The sequence below is a fragment of the Macaca thibetana genome, chromosome 2, assembly GCF_024542745.1.
Source record: "Macaca thibetana thibetana isolate TM-01 chromosome 2, ASM2454274v1, whole genome shotgun sequence".
In the NCBI taxonomy this organism is placed as follows: Eukaryota; Metazoa; Chordata; class Mammalia; order Primates; family Cercopithecidae; genus Macaca; species Macaca thibetana.
In genome coordinates this window covers 45501233-45522566 of record NC_065579.1, presented here as the reverse complement: position 1 = coordinate 45522566, position 21334 = coordinate 45501233, and the positions used below count along the sequence as shown (strand labels likewise).

General features: G+C 37.0%; 1 protein-coding gene across 2 annotated transcripts in view; it reads right to left on the bottom strand.

The window, feature by feature from the left end:
* The window catches only part of U2SURP (U2 snRNP associated SURP domain containing), a 56919-nt gene extending 35881 nt beyond the window's left edge, over window positions 1–21038 (bottom strand). Inside the window, exons 1-10 of one of the 2 annotated variants that reach the window (XM_050779753.1) lie at window positions 20858–21038; window positions 11554–11598; window positions 9748–9879; window positions 7693–7791; window positions 5763–5877; window positions 5188–5321; window positions 2132–2199; window positions 1475–1569; window positions 815–850; window positions 645–727 (exon numbers count right to left, since the gene is read on the bottom strand). In XM_050779753.1, the coding sequence (XP_050635710.1) occupies window positions 645–727; window positions 815–850; window positions 1475–1569; window positions 2132–2199; window positions 5188–5321; window positions 5763–5877; window positions 7693–7791; window positions 9748–9879; window positions 11554–11598; window positions 20858–20902 (852 nt within the window). In that variant the 5' untranslated portion in view covers window positions 20903–21038. The remainder of the gene's footprint in view (window positions 1–644; window positions 728–814; window positions 851–1474; window positions 1570–2131; window positions 2200–5187; window positions 5322–5762; window positions 5878–7692; window positions 7792–9747; window positions 9880–11553; window positions 11599–20857) is intronic. The other variant, XM_050779752.1, reaches the window with a different exon arrangement.
* Window positions 21039–21334: the final 296 nt, after the last annotated feature.

Genomic DNA, 21334 nt, shown 5'->3' with positions numbered 1-21334 from the left:
TTGTTTAGGCATTTAGGAACATTTTTCAAGCAGGCGTGGTTAGTACATTTAAATTAAGGAGGAAATATTTATTGACAATGAAGAAAAAAAGGATCTAATCATCTGTTCTCCTTCTAACAATCAACTACCCATGTAATCAAATGCAGAGAAAACAGTTAACAGTAACTATGCAAAATATAATTTTTAATAACAGTATATTATATACTACTGCTACTACATTCACCATAACATAATTAACAGCATCAATGTAGGAAAAGAATTAAAATGCAAAAGACAAACCACAAACAGTAGTTTGCTACTATGAGAAAAGGGACTCCACAAGGAAACAAGTATGCATCAGAAGTGGATAGTCTCAAAAATAATATTATTCATCAGTGGTCATACCCTGATTTAATAATAAAACTAGCACATAGTAAAACATTTCAAATTCAGAGTTCAATCTAGTTACTGAAAGAGAAAACGAGAATATGTCGCAAAACAATTTGGGCCATACCAGTAAGTCTCAAGTTTACAAGACAATTCTAAAGACTATCAAATTCCATCAGATTTGTCAGCTTCAGAATCCTGATTTTTTTGACTGACAAAGTAGCTTTCTTCCAAAAACATAAAGCATATCACTCAATATTCATCTTACTTAATATTACCTGTGGATTAATGTTTCCAAGGTATAAATTAGTAGTGCTTGGATCTCCTACATCATGTGAGCCAGGTGCGTAATCATCAAGAACTAGGGCAGAAAGAAAAAAAGAATTATAACCTGCAAAATACAAAGTTTGGAAAATTTATCAATTAAAAGAGCAAAAAACTGTATTACCACCAGATGATCTATTTCTTCTTGAAGGTGCGTCCACTTAAAGGGGAGAAAAGAAAACAATTATTAGTTTTTATAATACAGTAGTCCCCCCTTACTCTCGCCTTTGTTTCCCCCATTTTGTTACAGTAACAATTTCCGAGAGACAAAAAGAGACCACATTCACATAACTTTTTTTTTTTTTTTTTTTTTTTGAGACAGACTGTTGCTCTGTCACCCAGGCTGGAGTGCAATGGCATGATCTCAGCTCACTGCAACCTCTGCCTCCCAGGTTCAAGCAATTCTCCTGCCTCAGCCTCCTGAGTAGCTGGGATTACAGGCATGCACCACCACGCCCGGCTATATTTGTATTTTTAGTAGAGACGGGGTTTCACCATGTTGGCCAGGCTGGTCTCAAACTCCTGACCTTAGGTAACCCGTTCGCCTCGGCCTCCCAAAGTGTTGGGATTGCACTTTTATTTCAGAATATTGTTATAATTGTTCTATTACTTATTAATTTACAAATTAATGTTTACCACAGCTATGAATGTGTAAGGAAAAGGATAGTATATATCCATGGTTTCAGACACCCACTGGTGAGCCTTGGAATGTAACCCCCCATGGATAAGGTGGGAACTACTGTAATTGATCACAAACATACACATTAAAATAAATGCCACTTACTAGAACGACGCTGACCATCAGAATCTGACTGAGGAGGTTCAAATCGACTTAATCTGCCTTTTGTTTTATGCCTCTCATCACGTTCCTCTTGAATTCTGTTGAAAATATTTACAATCACTTATAATGAGCCAAAATTTGTTCCTTCACATTTAAGAATAGCGCTTATCAAATTACTATCATCAAATAACTAGAAATATCTGTAATTAAATACTGGTACTGAGAACCAAGATTAGAGAGTCCCTCAGCTATAATAAAACCACGAGCAAATTTCTAATATATCATACTGGCAATGGAACACAAAGCCTACTTTAAAGGTGAGGAGGAAATTCAACATTAAAACCACTGAATTTGTTTCTTGCTAAGTCTGGCTGCCCCTCACTCCCACCCCAGTGAGTATACTGTTTCCACTGCAAACAGGACTCTGGACATTAAATAAATCAATTGAACTGAATATTCATAATGCAAGCAACCCAGGTACTGGACTAAATGCTAATTTATTTTCAAAGATACCCCACCAAATATTATAATATCTAAAACAATCTCATAACAAAGTGGTTAGTAATAACTAACTGGTACAGTATATTCTTTATACTTGCATCTGTTTATGTATCAGCTCAATATACCTATGATAGTTATTCTCCACACTATAAAACTTACTGCTTTAATTCTTCTTTGAAGAGTTCCAAATTGCTTTTTTTCTTTTCTTTCTCTCCTTTTTTAAGTGGCTATAAAGGATATGACAAGTTATACTTCAAACAAAAGGTTAAGCAAATCTAATGATTCAATAATAGCCTTTTTACATCATTTCAGTACAAATTGTATGTTCTAATTAATTAAATTAAAAAGAAAGAATGCTTTTCTTATCATTTAACTTCCCTTCCCCTTCCTCCAAAATAACAAATTATTAATACAATTAGACAATTAAAATGACAACCAGTAGTCAGGGAAATTAATGAACATGAAGTAACTGAACTGCCATGGAAAGTAACTGCCAAAAATACGCACTCTTCAAAACAATCACCTTTGGAGGACGTGAATTACTGGAACAATAAGTAACATCTTTGGAATCCTCTTTTAAAACTGCTTCTTAATCTACTTTTGGAATCCTTCTTTTAGAAGTGCCAACATAATTTAATAGGGAAGAATAATATTTTCAAAAAATGGTGCTTGGACAACTGAATATCCACATGCAGAAAAATGAAGTTGGACTTCTACTTTACACCATATACTAAATGTACAAAATAAACTCAAAATGGTTCATGGACCTAAATGTAAGAGCTAAAACTATAAAACTTTTGGGAGAAAAACACAGGAATCTTCATAATCTTGAATTAGGTGATGGTTTCTTAGATATGACACCAAAAGCGTAAGTAACAAAAGAAAAAAACTGACAAAATGGACTCCATTAAAGTTTAAAACCTCCATGCTTCCATCAAGAAAATGCAAAGACAACCCAGAGAACAGAAAACATTCCCAAATCATATAGCTGATAAGAACCTTGACTCAAGAAGATGTAAAATACTCTTACAATTCAACAACAAAAATACAAATAACCCAATTAAAAAGTGGGCCAAGTATTTGAATAGACATTTCTCCAAAAGAAACCTATAAATGGACAATAAACACATGAAAAGATGCTCAATATCATCAAGTAAGTGCAAATCAAGACCACAATGAAGTACAACTTCACACACACTAAATGACTAAAATAAACTTTTCAAACAAAACAGTTTTGTGTTTGTTTGTTTGTTTTTGAGATGGAGTTTCGCTCTTGTTGCCCAGGCTGGAGTGCTATGCAGTGATCTTGGCTCACCGCAACCTCCGCCTCCCGAGTTCAAGCAGTTCTCCTGCCTCAGCCTCCGGAGTAGCTGGGATTACAGGCATGCACCACCAAGCCCGGCTAATTTTGTATTTTTAGTAGAGACGGTGTTTCTCCATGTTGGTCAGGCTGGTCTCAAAGTATTAGTGTACGACGTGAGAAAACTGGAACCCTCAAACATTACTGGTGGGACTGTAAAGTGCTACAACCACTTTCGAAAAACTGGCAGTTTCTCAAAAGGCTAAACACAGTTACCATGTGACCCAGCAATTCCACTTCTCCCTGTGTGTATATACATGTATCCAAGAGAACTGAAAACGTAAGTTCACACAAAAAAAGCCCACACATGAATGTTTACAGCAGCATTATTTCTAACAGCAGAAAAGCGGAAACAAACCAAATGTCCATTTACTAAATAATGCACAGATAAACAATATATGGTATGTCTATAAAATGGAGTATTATTCAACCACAAAAAGGAATGAAGTACTGATACATGCCACAACAAAGATGAACTTTGAAACATTATGCTAAGTAATGAAGCCAGATACAAAAGACCAAATGTTGTATGATACCATCCATACAAAATGTCCAGAATAAACAAATCAAGAGACAGAAAGTAGATTAGTAGGTTGTCAGGGACTGAAGTTAATAGGGAAAAAAAGAAAAATAGGAGTGACTGATAATGGTAGGGATTTCTTTTCAGGTTGATAAAAATGTTCTGAAATCAGAGTGGTGACTGTTGCACAACTTTGAATATACTTAAAACCACTCAATTGTACACTTTAAAATTTTTTTTTTTTTTAATAGATGGGAGTCTTGCTATGTTGCCCAGGCTGGTCTCAAACTCCTGGGCTCAAGCAATCCTCCAGCCTCAGCTTCCCAAAGTGCTAGGATTACAGGCACGAGCCACTGCACCTAGTCAACTGTATACTTTAAAAGGATGAATTTTAGCCAGGCATCTGTAATTCCAGCACTTTGCGAGGCCAAGGTGGGCAAATCGCTTGAGTCTGGATGTTCGAGACCAGCCTGGGCAAAATGGTGAAAATCCGTTTTCACAAAAAATACCAAAAAATTAGCTGGGCATGGGACTACATTGCCTGTAGTCCCAGCTACTTAGGAGGTTGAGGTGGGAGGACCACCCGAGCCTAGGAGGTTAAGGCTGCAGGAGCTGTAATCACACTACTGCACTCTAGCCTGGGCAACAGTGAGACTGTCTCCCCAAAAAAAAAAAAGGTAAATCTTATTGTATTGTATGTGAATTGTATCTCAATAAAGCTGGATTTTTTTTTTCATTGCTTTTAGAGACATTTTTTAAGCCAAACAAAAAAAACCAGGCTTACTATTCAATGCAATCACATTTGTTCACCACATGTGGCTCCAAATGACATGACCCACATCTGTCTGCCATCTCCCATAAAAACCAAACTCTCAAAGAAAAAGAATTTTTTTTCTAACACTGAGAATATTTTAAGTGTCACTAATTCTGACAGTAATTCCCAAAATGTTCTAAAAATGTTCTAGGAAACAGACACTACACATACTAATAATTTAAATACCTCAGTTCATAAATGTTTAAAAAGACAACCCCATTGCAAGTCAAATATAGTCAATTTTTGACTTGCATTATAGTAAATTTTTGACTTGCAATATATGATGAGCATAAATAGCAAATGTTCACTGCTCAAAGAGCATATAAAGAATATCATCTATGTGTCCTAATTCATTATCTCTCATCTAAGTAAATTACTGGGTTAGAAAGCATCAAAACTTAACATCTACCACTCCTGCCCCCGCCAAAAATGAAAAAAAGCCAAAGTCTTGCTTACAGTGGAAGTATCACTGGCAGTGTCATCTCTGAACATAAACGGTCAATTACTTAAGTATGACTTACAGGTTTTTTGGTTTCTATCACAAGAAGAGATGGTGGTCTTTCATTGGAAGACTGATTTGGAGGATTTTTTTGATCTGCAAATCTTGAAGATGGCTTATAGATTTTACCTCTTTTCTCATCTGTTTCATGTTCTTCTGAAATTTAAAATACTAAGTTTCAAAACTAATTTCGCATTTTCTTTATTAAAAACAAGTAAAAATTAGTAAAATGCCTTTAGCATTAAAATGTTATCACTATTAACAAATATGAAATTCAAGTATCACCTCAATAATGCTAATTTAATCATTTTGTAGCAAAACTACGACACACATTAAAATCTATGACAAGTGCTCTGCTGTCTTAAAACCTGAAAGGGACTAAATATGTTTAAAATCTGTCTTCAGTATCTCATTAATTGACACTCGGCCATTTATTCTGCTAATATAACCACTAGAGGGTGCCAACAGAAAATGTAAAATTCAAAAGCAACCAAACTTTCTTCCATAATTATCTACCTGCAGTCATTCAACCAAGATGGAGTTTGCTCAAAAACTGTAATAGTTATACTTTATTAGCAGTTACACTTATAAACTTACCTTTAGCTGCATTAACAACACCCCCTCGCACAAATGTTTTCACCTTATTACCATCACTTCCTTCAAAAGCAGCAAGAAACTCCTCATATATCTCAGCAGCTGCCTTTTCATCCTCCTAAATACACATGAAAATATTAATATCACGCAATACAAAAATTGTTAATGTACACAGGGCTAAATTTATCAAGGAGTAAGATGGAAGAAAACCCTCCCTTCCCAGGTTAAGCAGTCCTAACAATTAATAACATCTAATCTTTAGTAGATATTAAATATTAATTAATGAAACCAAGAGAGGCTTTGCTCCTCTACCGGCAATTTGTAGAACTAGAAAAGAACCCCTAAGTACAGATTAACTAGTAAATTTGTCTAGAGACTACTCAAGCATCAAATTGCATGACAATTGACTATATGAAAACGTATTTTGCTACTAACGTTTACCAAGTTTCCAAGGCATGATGATTTAATTCAGTGAATATAAATATTTTTCAAATCACCAAAAACATGTGTATTAGAAGTTGAAGCAGCAACATCTACCGACAAGTGGCATTAAAGAAAGCTAAGAAGAATCTTGATATAAAGAAAGCTCAGAAGAAATTTGATAGTTTCAATTATTCTAAATGTTCCCAAAACATCTACGAACAGAAGGCCAACAGAATATAACAGAAAATACAGAATAAAATCAAATAGCATGTGGAAATTTAGTGTTCAATAAAAGAAGCATCTCAAATCAATGGGAAATAAAACTTTTCAATAAATGACACTAGGATAACTGAATATATTATTTGAAAAAAGACAAAAATGAATCTATTCTTGACACCACATACCAGAATAAACTACAAAATAATCTGATTTAATATTCTTAAAAATGAAACCATACAGTAGTAGAGGAAAACATGAGGAAATTCCCTTATAAGCTGATAATGGAAAAAACTGAAAAACCAGAAATCATAGGGAAACACTGATCTGATTGTACAACAATAGTTTCTGCATGGAGAAAAACACCAGCAGCAAAATAAAAAGACAATCAACAAAGTGAGAAAAAAAAAAATTGTACCTTGTATAACAAAGTGTTAATACAACTTATAGAAAAAAATGAGCAGACAGTTCACAGAAACAAACACAAGAAAAACTGTTAAACTTTACTCATAATGAGAGAAATCCAAATGTAAAACTACACCGAGATACCATTTTTCATGCAGGAGACTGGCAAAACTCCTCTACTGGCAGTGCAATGGAGAAACATTCATTCATACACTACTGACAGGCGTGCAAAATGTCACTGCCCCTACAGAGAGCAATTTGACAATGACAAATACAGAAAAACTACATTTATGCATTTACCATTCAACCCAGTAATCTCACTTATAAGAACATATCCCAAATCTCACCTATAAGAATGTATCCCAAAGATAACACTAGCAAAAAACCCAAACATATGCATAACATTATCCCTCACAGCATTATTTGTAATGACAAAAGAACAAAACATAAATGCCCGCAGTAGAATTTTAGTTGAATAAATGATTGCATATCTACACAGCCATAGCAAAAGAATAAGGAGTATTTCTATATACTTGAGGTAATTTCTGAGATATAATGTTAAGTTACAAAAGCAAGTTGGAAAAAAGTGTACTGTATAAAGCATACTATCATTAATCTAAGGGGAATGGGTACAATGTGCACACACACACACTTTACTTATACAAAAAGAAGATTAGAAAATAGCCAAAACTATAACAAAGAAAAAAGAAACAGAGTGAGGGAACAAGGATAGAAGCTCAACTCCTAGGAATATATGTTGTATTACAGATTTGACTCAGAGGTGGAGCTGAGAATATCCTAGAGGTCAAGAATCTTCAGGAAACATTCCTCTAATACACTTTGACACATTCATTTCCAAGGATAATTCAAAATACATTTTCAACATTACCTTTTTCTTTAATTCTTCCTGTTCCTTTTTACTTAAAGTTCGTTTAGCTGTACTCATTTTTCCAATACTGAACGCTTTAAGTTTGTTTTCCAGAAGAGGCTAAGAAATAAAAAGTATACCTTTACATATACATTCTTAGTGCTATCTAAAACTTGAATACACATCAACTGATAACTAAGTCTTCAGAATAGATTGCCATTTTTAAAAATTTCATTGTAAAGAAAAGCTGAGGCTACTCTACACGTCAGGTGCCTATCTTACTTGACTCTGACGTCAAGTATTCATCAAAGAATGCCTTCATTCACTAGCTCTAGGTCAAAAACATGCAAAAGGCATGTTTAAAAAAAGGTAAAAATAGAAGAGACAGACACTAATGCTTAGAACAAGAATAAAAGCATTTGAGGAGGGAAAGTACAGATGTTTCTGGGGGAAAGTTGCAATGACAGAAAACAGATCCTGAAGTAGGCAAAGGGAGGCAAACATTTCCATGGTCCCGGGGCAGGAATTTACCATCTACAACCCTCATTTTACATATTATAAATAACTTCTTTTATATAATTTGGTAAATAACCTCATTCTTCATCAATAATACTGATATTTATGAACATAATTTCATTCTTTGCTGGGATTAAAATATCACCTACAGTATTCAAGGTTTCAGCTCAAGTAAAACTATATCAATTTTAAATATAAGAAAACAGTATTTTAATGAAGTCTTCATTTATGCAACTTAGAGGCAACTTCCTTCTGAAATATAGCCTGAATATACTGTCTGTAGACCTTTTTGTTCAATCAGTTACTCATTTGATTTATAAACTTAAAAGGTAGGAAATGTTTATTAAATACAACCTAAAATACTGAAATGTGAAGGTTTCTCTCTCTACTAAAATGAGAAGCTAACCAATTACAAAATTAAGACTTTAAATTCCCTAGTCATTAAATAGGCTTGCCTTTGGGAGATGCAGAATAGAAGAGTAACATTGCTGCTAACTATTTTAAAGTTAATTAAAATCCCTTTGAGAAAAATAAAGCAGTTTATAACCTAAAAGTCAATATTGGGTTTCAGGAGCAGATTCAAAATACATTTTCTCAAAATAGAAAATCATTTTGCCATCATTTGGTCTCTCCGGTTTCAACTTCAAAAGTTTAAACAAGTGGCAAAATTATATATGAATTAAATGAAACCCAAGGAAAAATCACCATGCTCAAATTTTACTTATACCCTAAGAGCTAAATTCAGACACCCAAGAGAGATATGGCTAAGGAAACTATGGGGTATTTATTCAAATAAACAATATAAGCAATCATTCAAAAGTTTGTTTACAGAATTTTTGCAGAAATGAAAAAAAATTTGTAACTAAAAACAGGGTATTTTAAAATGGGTTCTTGTAAAATAAATCTAGGCAAAGTAAAAATATATTTATACCTAGAACTATTAAACAAGAAAAATAATTTGTTGTCAGTGGTTAATACTGGCTGGTGATGACTGTGTTATGCTACAAATTTAACCACAAGAAAAAATTACTTGACATAGAATAAAAGTCTAAAAGAGCCTGAGAGCACTTTACAGATCTAAAAGTGAGGAAGTTCCTTCTCTGTGTTCCTGTATTACCCTGGGCACTGCACTTATTAGAGTGAATAGCACGTGCTCCTGTTTGTTTTCCAAAGTGAGACTATAAGCTCTCTGGAAACAAGAATAGTGTTTCAATGATCTGTGCATTTCCAGTAACTGATATTTGGTACTTGGTTCAATAAATTTTTGATATAAGTGGGGAAAGATAAACTTGACAATTAACCATTTTAAATCCAAACACCACTTTTCTTTTTGAATAAAATTTAAAACTCTAAAATAAAATATATCTCACATTTGAGCTAAAAGGATGTCCCTATATAAACGAGTTTACTGTTATCCCAAATACAAAAAGAATGCTATTTTCAAATAGAATAAGATGAAACACATACAAAACCAAATATTCAACCACTAAATTCAATCAAGGACAGATTAACACCATTAACTATCCTTTCTTATCTTTACCTTATCTTATCTATACTCACTCTTGAGAGATTCTGATGAGGAGAATCACAAAGGCTTTCACGGGCACTTTCATTCCTATAATTATGTTTTCTTGGGCTCTTAGGTCGCGTCCGACTTGGCATATCACTATCTGAGGGTCCAGATGCATCCATCTTTAGGAAAAGCAAAACAAGAGAAAAAACAAACCACACATGCATACATATACAGCACTGAAAACTAGAAATAAGCCATGTCAGATATTCACAAATTTCATTGTACATTATCAAAATATCACATCCCTTAATATCACCATTGATTTCATCAAAAGAGTTCTTTTTGTTTTTTTGAGATGGAGTCTGGCTCTGTGGCCCAGACTGGAGTGCAGTGGCACGATCTCGGCTCACTGCAAGCTCCACCTCCCAGGTTCACACCATTCTCCTGCCTCAGCCTCCCAAGTAGCTGGGAGTACAGGCGCCTGCCACCACACCCGGCTAATTTTTTTGTATTTTCAGTAGAGACATGGTTTCACCGTGTTAGCCACGATGTTCTCGATCTCCTGACCTGGTGATCCGCCCGCCTCAGCCTCCCAAAGTGCTGGGATTACAGGTGTGAGTCACTGCACCCGGCGTAAAAGAGTTCTTAAGAACAGGGGAAGTTTTCAATAACTCTAACTCACAAGCTTGAATTTTATATTGGTAACAGTTGTTTTCCTTGAAGTAACAGGTTCATTACCTTCATTTTCAAGAAAATGTCTGCCAAAATCCCCAAGTCTGATTCACCATAGTTTGCCTGTCAGTCACTCCCAAGTAAAACTGGTGTTTCATGAAAAAAGCAACTAGTTTCATTTCTCAACTCAAACAAACATCACATTTTGGTAAGCATAAGTGTTATACGTACTTCTTATCACATAGAATATTAAGACAAACTATACAAAAGATCAAGACAATGATAAATTTTTACTGCTTGATGAAGTAGTAAAATAGTAGTAATTTTTACTGCTTCACCAAGCAGTAAAAATTATTTCTAATTATGCTGGTTTCTCAAGTGAAATTATTGTGCCTGCTGGGGAAGAATATAACGACTACACGTATATTCTGGTGTCACTGCCTTGATTTGTGCTGAAGTGCCAACAGTTTACCCACCGAATGCTTTTGCACCTCCAGCTATATTTGCATTAGTGCAAGTGCCAAAATGGTGAAAAAGGCATAAATAACGCCTTAGTATTATTACAAAATAGTTTTGAATTCACAGACCCTTCTCAGAGATTCTCAGTGACTCCCAGGGATCTTCTGACTCCCAGGGGTCTTCAGACTACACTTGGAACACTGCTGTAATAACATATATAAAAAAATACTTATTGCAGTATTATCTATCCAAAATGTTACTCGAAAGCTTTTAACAAAAAATATATGCCCATCAACAAACAAATAACAAACAACTGCACCTCCCCACCATAGAACATTATGATGTCTTAAGAAAGAACAGATAAGAGTTATAACAGTTTACCTGCAGGGATTTCCAACACATGTTCTGTGCAGTAAGAAAAGCATGTGTATAATGCATTCCCATAGTCAAAGTGTAAGTACACATACGTATGTACAGATTTTTACACAATAAAAATCATAAGGAAATATACATACTAGGTTTCTAACATGGCTTGAGAGGGCTAACTTATGCAAGTAGAACATAAAAAAAAGGAAGGCACCTAGAAAAAAAGAGTAAAAGGAAAAAAAGCACACACAATATAATTGTACTTATTTGTGAAGTAAAATCATTGATGTAGGGAAACATACGAGGAGAAATTAAATTTTAAAGGAAAAAAGACAAAGATTGCCTTTTATACTCACATGTGCATCTGAAGATCCAGACGAATGAACATCTGATGATCTCGTCTACAAGTATTAAAAATAAAAGTCAATAATTTAAAAATGTCTTACACTAACAAACTATGTCTCTCATGTTATACAAACTTAGTATTTCCTTACTTCTGGCAATTTCTCCTCAGTTAATTAAACTGAGCAAAGGCAGTCTCTGACTTAGGAAAAGATGATGATACAAAGTAAACGTGTAAGTCATTTCTTTAAAATTCAGCCTGCATATTTCCAAAAATATAATATAAACACTAGTGAGATATATATGAGGCACAATTACCTCTTTATAGTATACACTGGAAACCTAACCACCATTTATACAACAGAAGTTTTAGGCAAAAGCTCTTCCTAAACATAGATGCATCATTTACTGCCACAGTACTGCCCAGCAACTTCTTGGTTCACAGTACAAAAACTCTCTTCCTTTCTCTAACCACCCAAAGCCACATAAAGAAATCCACATATAAATGCTTGCTGTCTATTAAAAGGTACAAATTCTGGCCGGGCATGTTGGCTCACACCTGTAATCCCAGCACTTTGGGAGGCTGAGGTGGGTGGATCACCAGGTCAGGAGATCGAGATCATCCTGGCTAACATGGTTAAACCACGTCTCTACTTAAAAAATACAAAAAATTAGCTGGGTGTGGTGGCAGGCACCTGTAGTCCCAGCTACTTGGGACGCTGAGGCAGGAGAATGGCGTGAATCCAGGAGGCGGAGCTTGCAGTGAGCTGAGATCGTGCCACTGCAGTCCAGCCTGGGTGACAGAACGAGACTCCATCTCAAAAAAAAAAAAAAAAAAAAAAAAAAGGTACAAATTCTGCAGAAAGTTCAAGAAAATATTATCAAATTTCAATACAGCACCATTTACAACTCATTTTAAGGGAGATGATTCTATAGCATGTCACAGGCTGCCTGGTGGCACGAGAAAGAGTTCATATGGTATCTTCCAGCAATGTCAACTGTTAAAACTTCAATTTTTCTTAACTGATCAGATTATACATGGTATGCAATAATTTGTTTTCACTACGCATGTAAAGACAGAGATGACAAGCTGCAAGGCTATTAACTAAATATATGCTATCCTTCTGAAAGAAAGATTCTCCAAGAATTTTTACTTGGGGATCCAAAATATAACTGTCACTGAGCTGTTTTTATTTTTGAGGGTACAGGGTAGTGAAATTTTACTTGTTTTTATTTATATATTTAAGTGTTAAAAGTGTTCAAATGAAATCAAGAATATTGAGATCACAAATATCTCACCTGACCCCAACTCCCAGTCCAGATGTCATATAAAGCTCAAGACAAAATTATTTTAAGAGAAAATTGAAGATTCATATGTTATTTTAAAAAGAGCAAATCAGGAAGATTAATATAGATCCATACAGTATTGTTTTATTTATGTTGTCCAAACATAAGGCTAAGAACAGCTGGTAAGAAGTTTGCACTGAATCAATTTACTCCTCTGAACTCCACTGTATTACACATTAGCATAGGCAAAAATCAGCCAAGGACAACCAAGCACTGGGACGCCTCCCATCTCATTCTTTCTTTTGTTCTTTTTTTTCCTTCAGACAGAGTCTCACTCTGGAATATAGTGGCAGGACCCTGGCTCACTGCAGACTCCGCCTCCCAGGTTCCAGTGATTCTCCTCCCTCAGCCTGCTCGGTAGCTGGGATTATAGGCACGTGCCACCATGCCTGGTTAATTTTTGTATTTTTAGTAGAGACAGGGTTTCACCATGTTGGCCAGGCTGGTCTCGAACTTGTGACTCAGGGGATCTGCTCGCCTCTGAAAGTGCTAGGATTACAGACATGAGTGACTGCACCCAGCCCCATCTCACTCTTTCTGTCCATGGTTTTTTTGTCCCCAACTTTTGTCTCCACCTTCATTTTCTTCTTGCAGCTAATCTTTCTTAAACGTCAAGATGGTATAAAAGAAGAAAATTTTTAGTATTAACTATGAAACACACTCTGAAACATATCTTGAAACTCATCAATTTACAAATATCTAGAAATTTAAAAATCCAAAAGAATAAACAACCACTCTTACAAAAGTAGTTCAGGCAAGAGGCTGAAGGGAGTGAAAAAAATCAACGGCCTGGGCCGGGAGCTGTGACTCACACCTGTAATCCCAGTACTTTGGGAGGCTGAGGCAGATATATCAAGAGATGGAGACCATCCTGGCCAAATCTGATGAAACCCCATCTCTACCAAAAATAACAAAAATTAGCCGGGCGTGGTGGCGGGCGCCTGTAGTCCCAGCTACTCGCTGAGGCAGGAGAATTGTGTGAACCCAGGAGGCAGAGCTTGCAGTGAGCTGAGATCGTACCACTGCACTACAGCCTAGGCAACAGAGTGAGACTCCATCTCAAAAACAAACAATAACAACAAAAACAAGTCAACTGCCTTCCAATACACCAGTATTAACTTGCTAGGTAACAAAAACATCCTAATCATAAAAGCAACAAAAAATATAAAAACATCTAGAAACCAATTTAATAAATGTATATAACCCTTGTGAAGAAAAAACAAAAACTTTAGGAGAAATCCAGTTACTCAAGTCACCTTTTCAAAAGATTCATATTACTGGATGGGAAAATTCAATATAAAGATAATGTCAATGATACCTAAATTTCTTTACATATTTAATACAATTTCATTCAACAGCTCTAAATTCCAAAGGGAAATATCTGCAAGGGGGCAAAGGAATTGCCAAAACAATTCTAAAGTTCACCCAGAAAGAACAAGCATCCAAAAGAATAACTAAGAAAGTGCTACCCTTTCTTTAGTCTTTTATGCCATCACATCCAAATCATCATTTCTAGGATTTAAAAACAAAAGATACAAGAACCTAGACATTCTGCCTATTTCCATACAGTTAACTCTTCCCTGACTCCAAGTCGTCATCAAAAGATGAAGCTCTATAATCTTTAAGAATCTCACTTGCATAACCATTCATCAAATAAAATAACCTCTAATACAAAAATGAGTTCAAAAGTAACAATTTTGTCAGCTTTCAAAATAATACAATTTGATAAATTTGCAAATAGAGCAATAACAGCATGGTGTAGGACAATGCACCGGTGTACGATGTAGGACAATGCACCAGCTGATGTCAATTAGCTTAAGATGTCACTAATCACATTTATTGCAAACCAGACATTTTCCACTGATACACACCTATAGCTAAACAGCTTTCAGCACAGAACTTTTTGAGGGTTAAGAACAGTTCAAACAGCAGTTAACACAATTTTTAAAAGAATAATCAACTTCTAAAGATAACAGTCAAAGTAAACAGTAAATATAGCACTACTTCAGAAGCTAAGCCTCTCCCTCTTCTTAACCTAGAGATGAACTGTATTATTTGTCTTGAGTTTGGCTTTTTATTGTTAACTGAAGAACACAAACGAATGATGCTTAAAGATCTCCTAAGTCTACAGCACAGCTCCTTATCCAAATGAAAGGACCCAAAAGCCGCTGGATGGAGTGGCTCACGCCTGTAATCTCAGCTACTCAAGAGGCTGAGGTGGGACGACTGCTCGAGGCCAGGAGTTTAAGACCAGCCTAACAAAGCAAGAACCCCGTCTCGGGGTGGGGGGGGGGGGGCGAGAGGGAAGAAAGAAAGCAAAGAAAAAAGACACAAAAGCAAGAAATGAAAAGGAAGACTAAGGGAAGTTTGAGACAATAAAGTAGCATACACAAGAGAAATTTTGGAGCAGAGAAACCAGACAGTACAAATGTGGGGAGGGACAGCAAGAAAGTCTAAAAAGAAAAAAAGATCATTCTGATGGCTGCTAAGGGGATAAAAGTGAAGCCAACTACACTACCTATTGCCCTACAGCTTGCTGGCTGAGAACAAAACTAATTTTCTTCCAGCTGCTCCAATTTTACTTCAAGTGAAAGCCCCACATCTGAGTTTCCAAATTAGCAAGCTATCCACAGCAACGTTCCTCCAACACCACCATTCTGCCTAGTGAGCTCTCTATTCTCGTATCTGTCTCCTCATCTCCCACGTTTCTCCTCTCACCCTCTAAGAGCAGCAACTTTCATTTCCACAAGTTTAACAATCTCTCCTGCAGGAAGCATAATAACACCTTAATTGTACTATCTTGACTCTCTTCTACTAGACAGCATGCTCCTCAAAAATGGGTAAAAATGGGTACATTCTTTTTTTTTTTTTTTTTTGAGACAGAGTTTCGCTCTTTTTGCCCAGGCTGGAGCGCAATGGCGCAATCTCAGCTCTCATGGCAACCTCCACCTCCCAGGTTCAAGTGATTCTCCTGTCTCAGCCTCCCGAGTAGCTGGGATTACAGGCATGCGCCACCAGGCCCGGCTAATTTTGTATTTTTAGGAGAGACGGGGTTTCTCCATGTTGGTCAGGCTAGTCTTGAACTACCGAGCTCAGGTGATCCACCCACCTTGGCCTCCCAAAGTGCTGGGATTACAGGCGTGAGCCACCGCGCCCGACCGCGAAAAATGGGTACATTCTTAATTTAACATTGTCTAACTCAACATCACGCACAAGATCTGGCAAGTGACAGAGTCTCAATATACTTGATTTGTCAGAACAAGTACCTACCACCAAACAAAATTACACTCCACACTGTCAACATACTAGGCTGTCCACTCATTAACCACAGCTACCTAGCTTAATACCACTATCCAAGCCAAATCAAGGTATCCATCTTTAAAAAAAAAAATCATCATTAATACAAGCACTATGTAAATAAAGTTAAATACCAAATGTAAGATGATTTGTTAAATTACTCAAAACACTACCAATACTATATGAAAAGTTGTAAGTACACTCTGAATAACCTATAGCTTATCTAAACTGAGGAACGGCCTTGTGAAAAACTTTAACTCAGGGAATAGATGCCTAACACTACCATTAGCCTCAAGTGCTACTGACAAATGTATCTTGCTTTCAAAAACGTTATTTCAGCAAAATATACAGCTCACAGCTGATGTGCAATAAAATGTTAAAACTACCTATACTAGAATAAGAGGCAGTTTGTAATATTACTATTTTTGATTTTAATATCTTGTAGCAAGTTTTTTTTATTCCAAAAATGACGGCTCCTTGTAAAAAAGAGTGGGGAGTAGAGGGGTAGATGTCTTCAACTTGCATACTAAATGAGCTCTTCTCTCTATGATACCCAGTAAGGCAAATGGGTATCTTTCTTAGAAGGTTTACTTTCCAAGGAAAACAAAGTTTCAGAACTAAAAAACAAAAAGTGAAAATAAAAACTGGACTTTCAGAAAACAATCAATTAAATCCAGAAAGATAGGAATTATTTTTAAAACCATACCAACAGGCATATTCTAGCACCAGTGCTGCAGGTTCAAGTTTCAAGAAAGCATCAATCGAGAAAATGGAAGGAAGTTCAGTTCTACCTTCCACACCAAACGAAAACCTTCTACCAAAAAAAACTACCTTATATTTTAAGATAAGGTTACAACCATATCATAATAAAGATTCAGTTTGAAACTGGCAAACTGTGAAAAGCCTAATTTTCAAGGTATATATTTTGTTTGGACTTTTTCATAAATTTTCAGTTACCACAAAAAACGAAAACTGGCAGTAATAAATACCTAAGGTTCACAAGCCTTGAATAGATCCTCATTTTACTTATTTCTTAAAAGTGATACTTTTTGTTAATCAGCAAAGGCAGTCAATCAAAACAGTTTCCAAAGCAATTCAGCACTGAATGTGCAAGAAAGTCTGTAGTTTTTTCTGTTTTATCCATTCATCTAACTCAATTTTTAGCGATACGGCAAAAAAGAAAAAAAAGCCATAGTCACAGAGTGAAATAGCAGGGCACGCAATTCCATTACATTAGCAGTATTACCAGCACAGGAAATTGCAGAAGGAAAGAAAATACTAAATTTTCTTCATATCCTAATTTTGCTAAGTAAACAACTGACAGTCCAAAATAATAATTTTTTATAAATTAAATTATAAGAAAATGTTTAACAATTTTATAAGCAAACAATTACAGACTAGCTCTCTGTCCTCTCAAAATCAAAGCTACAACATAACGTCAACACCCCTCCCCAGCCAAGCAATATTTTAGACTAGTGATAAACAAATGCACAGGAAAATTTTAGCTCATTTCTAGAACATTTATTAAATGTCTACATCTGCCAGGCTCTAAAATGCAGAGAACAACAAAATTACACAGAAAATTAAAGTGCATAGGGGTCTCTTCACTAGGGACAATTATGAATAAAGATAAGTCATTCAAGTATACATTCATAAAGTATCATTTTAAAACTAGAGGCCAGGAACGGTGGCTCACTCCTGTAATCCCCGCACTTTGGGAGGCCGAGGCCGGGGGATCACAAGGTCAGGAGTTACAGACCAGCCTGGCCAATAGATGAAACCCCGTCTCTACTAAAATACAAAATACTAAAATACTAAAATACAAATACTAAAATACTAAAAATACAAAAATTAGTCGGGCACCTGTAGTCCCAGCTACTCGGGAGGCTGAGGCAGAAGAATCGCTCAAACCCGGGAGGCAGAGGTTACAGTGAGCTGAGATTGTGCCACTGCACTCCAGCCTGGGCGACAGAGCAAGACTCTTGTCTCAAAAAAAAAAAAAAAGCAACTAGAAGACCTGTAGAGGTTATCTAATCTAATCTTTTTATAATTAAGAAATGTTAATAGTTTTGCCATACTGTATATTTTAAAATTACCATTTTCCCAATGTCTAGAAATATAAGCATCCCTATCCATATTAATGGGAATTTAACTACCAAAGAAAACGACGAAACATGAAACAGAAGTATCTGTTCACTCCATCTGTATTGTAAAACATAAGCCACTCATCTGTTCTTTCCTGGGGAAAGGAAATCAAACCAGGTATCAAAGGCTAGAAATTCCAAATACCGTAGTATTAGCCAAAATGATCTTACACTTTCTCTAACAAATTTTGTGTTAGAAATAAAAAGCAGTGCGGGGCACAGTGACTCACGCCTGTAATCCCAGCACTTTGGGAGGCCGAGGCGGGTGGATCACCAGGTCAAGAGATCGAGACCATCCTGGCCAACATGGTGAAACCCCATCTCTACTAAAATACAAAAAGTTAGCCGGGTGTGGAAGTGCGCGCCTGTACTCCCAGATACTCAGGAGGCTGAGGCAGGAGAATCACTTGAACGCGGGAGGCGGAGGTTGCAATGAGCAGAGACTGTGCCACAGTACTCCAGCCTGGGCAACAGTGTGAGACTTCTTCACAAAAATAAAATAAAATAAAAATAAAAATAAAAAGCAGCTATCTGGGCAGTCATTATGACGGCTGATTACTTAGATTCCAAATCACAGGTTTAAAATTTATCCTGACATTTTGAAAGTTAAGAATTTATTTCCTCTAAAAACAAAAAAGGAGAGGGGAAAGAAACTACAATTTATTATGTTGTACTTTATAGACATTAGCTCATTTAATCCTTATATCAACCTTGTAAAAAAAGAATTATATCTACATTACAAATGAGGAAATTGAGGTTCCAGAGTTTAAGCAATCTGCCTTAATATTATCGCAAATATAATTAATTACCAAGTCACGATTTAAACCCAAATCTCTTTTGCTAACAAAATTCATAATCTTCCCACTACATTATGCAGCCTCCAAATTAGTTAAGATATTCTGATTCCTTTTACAGACATCAGTAAGAAATCTGTTAACAGCATCAAGAGATTATAATCTAAGGCAATATCAACAGAAAAGATTACTGGATAATCCAATAATTTATTTATAGGGAACAGCCATCATTCACAATCATGAAAAGTACTATTTCAGAAGGAAGCCTGAACACAGACATTGAAATGTTTTCAATGTATCCAAGACCTCAAGTAGGGAATACTTAAAATATTACTTTGAGAAGAAACAGAAATTGTGAGGCTTATGCATGACTTGTTATGAACGTAGCTAACTTTAGTAATAGCTCCTTAACGGTATGTTCTTGTCATGAGTCTGTTGAGAAGAGTTGGTAGAGCGAGTTACCCCTGTATTCCCCTCGCCCCCAAAGAGGGGGAGAAGACGAAATGTACTGAGGAGGGAAAAAAACTGACACAACACCTTGTAAAGCAGCCGAAACTGGCCCCTTATCAAAGTTTCTACGTAACTAAAGGATGTCTGGTAAGACCATTACTAATTATGAACTAATTATTTTGGTGTACATCATTCACCAAGTGGCATAAACAGTCGGATTAGAGAACGCAAGTAGAAAACGAGTTGATGTTTCTCAGAACTGTAAAAGCAAGCTTCTCTCCTACAGTAAATTTAACTTTCTAATAACTGATTTATAGTCACACATACTCTTTAAGATGTAACAGTCCCCAGCACCTAAAAAAGTGTTATACACCTTTTTGCATCAGCATCGGGAAGTTTACCTACCTAGTGGCAGTACCAATTAATATATTCGAGACCAGAAAACCAAAGCAAACAACGATTAAATGTCCCGCCCAAGATGGCAACTAAGAACCCAACCTTACTAATGCTGAACTACTACCACAGCTCACTGGTTTCACAATACGTGCACAGGATTCCCTGTAAACACAAATGCAATTTACTAATCGTATGTAGCTTAAAAGTCTACGGGGCTTCTCTTTTCACTGTGTTTCTTCAACATGAAGAAAGAGACCACGAGTCCTCTACCCTAAAAAGTGCTTTTTACTTCCCCTTAAGGTAAAGACCACGTGTAGCGTGTACATTAACCTTGGCTATGAAGCACTGCAAAGGAGAGCTTGCTCCCGCCTCTGCATTTCCCACTTCGCGTCTTTGCCCTAGTGGTCCTCCCCTCACAGCTGGCGACCCTAAAGATTATTTATTCCTTGGAGGGAAACTGAGGGAGGCCGGAAGTGAGTGAGATCCAAAACCGAGGAAAAAGCAGCACTTAAGCACCGGGAAGCGATTCCCGCCTCTCTCCCAGGCGCTGTCTGGAGGCCTCAGGGCGCAGGAAGCTGAAATACAGGAGAGCGTTTTCACGACTTCGGACCTCAATCTGAATTCCTGATTTCACTCCAACGCCAAGTGCGGGCCGAAGCACTCACGCCACCACCCCCTGGGCACGCCAGTTTCGAGCTGAATCCAGGCTGGGAATAAGGGGAGATACCAGGCCTCTCAACCTGCGCACCACGGTGCGGCGGCGCCCGGGCCTACCGTCGCGAGCAGAACGCAGACCCCAATCCCAATCGCCTCTCACAGGCCAGAAGCGTCTGTGGGCCCCAGACGACAGTGGTAGATCCGCTGACTTACGAAATTTTGTCAGAAATTACCTTTGAACTGGCCTTCTGAGATCCGCCTGGCGTTTTGTCCGCCATCTTGAGCTTTGCCCCTCCTTCGGCGGCAGCAGCAGCACGGGCGAGTCGAGCACCGAAAGAGCGGATCTCAGCGAAGCCCGCCAGAGGAGCCTGCAAGGCTGAATAGTCGACTGTCGAGATAGCGACCTTGGGGGAAGCCGCTCACGTGACTTCCGGTGTCAGTAATTTCCTCAGCCGCGCTCACTACGCTAGTTTTCCTGGGAGTCACGGTGTTTGGTCACGTTATTGGGTCCGGGAATTCAGAGTATCTCCTTGTCCAGGGCCAGCTGATATTTCACTCTCTTATCCCAACGCCAACCCTTGACAGATGCGAACCAGTCGTATTTCCTTTGTGGGAAGGGAGCCGCTTTTTAAAGACGTGCACTGGCCATCTAGGGAGTAGCTTTTACTTCAACTCAAAATAGGACTGGAGCTGACCGGTGGCCTGGCTCT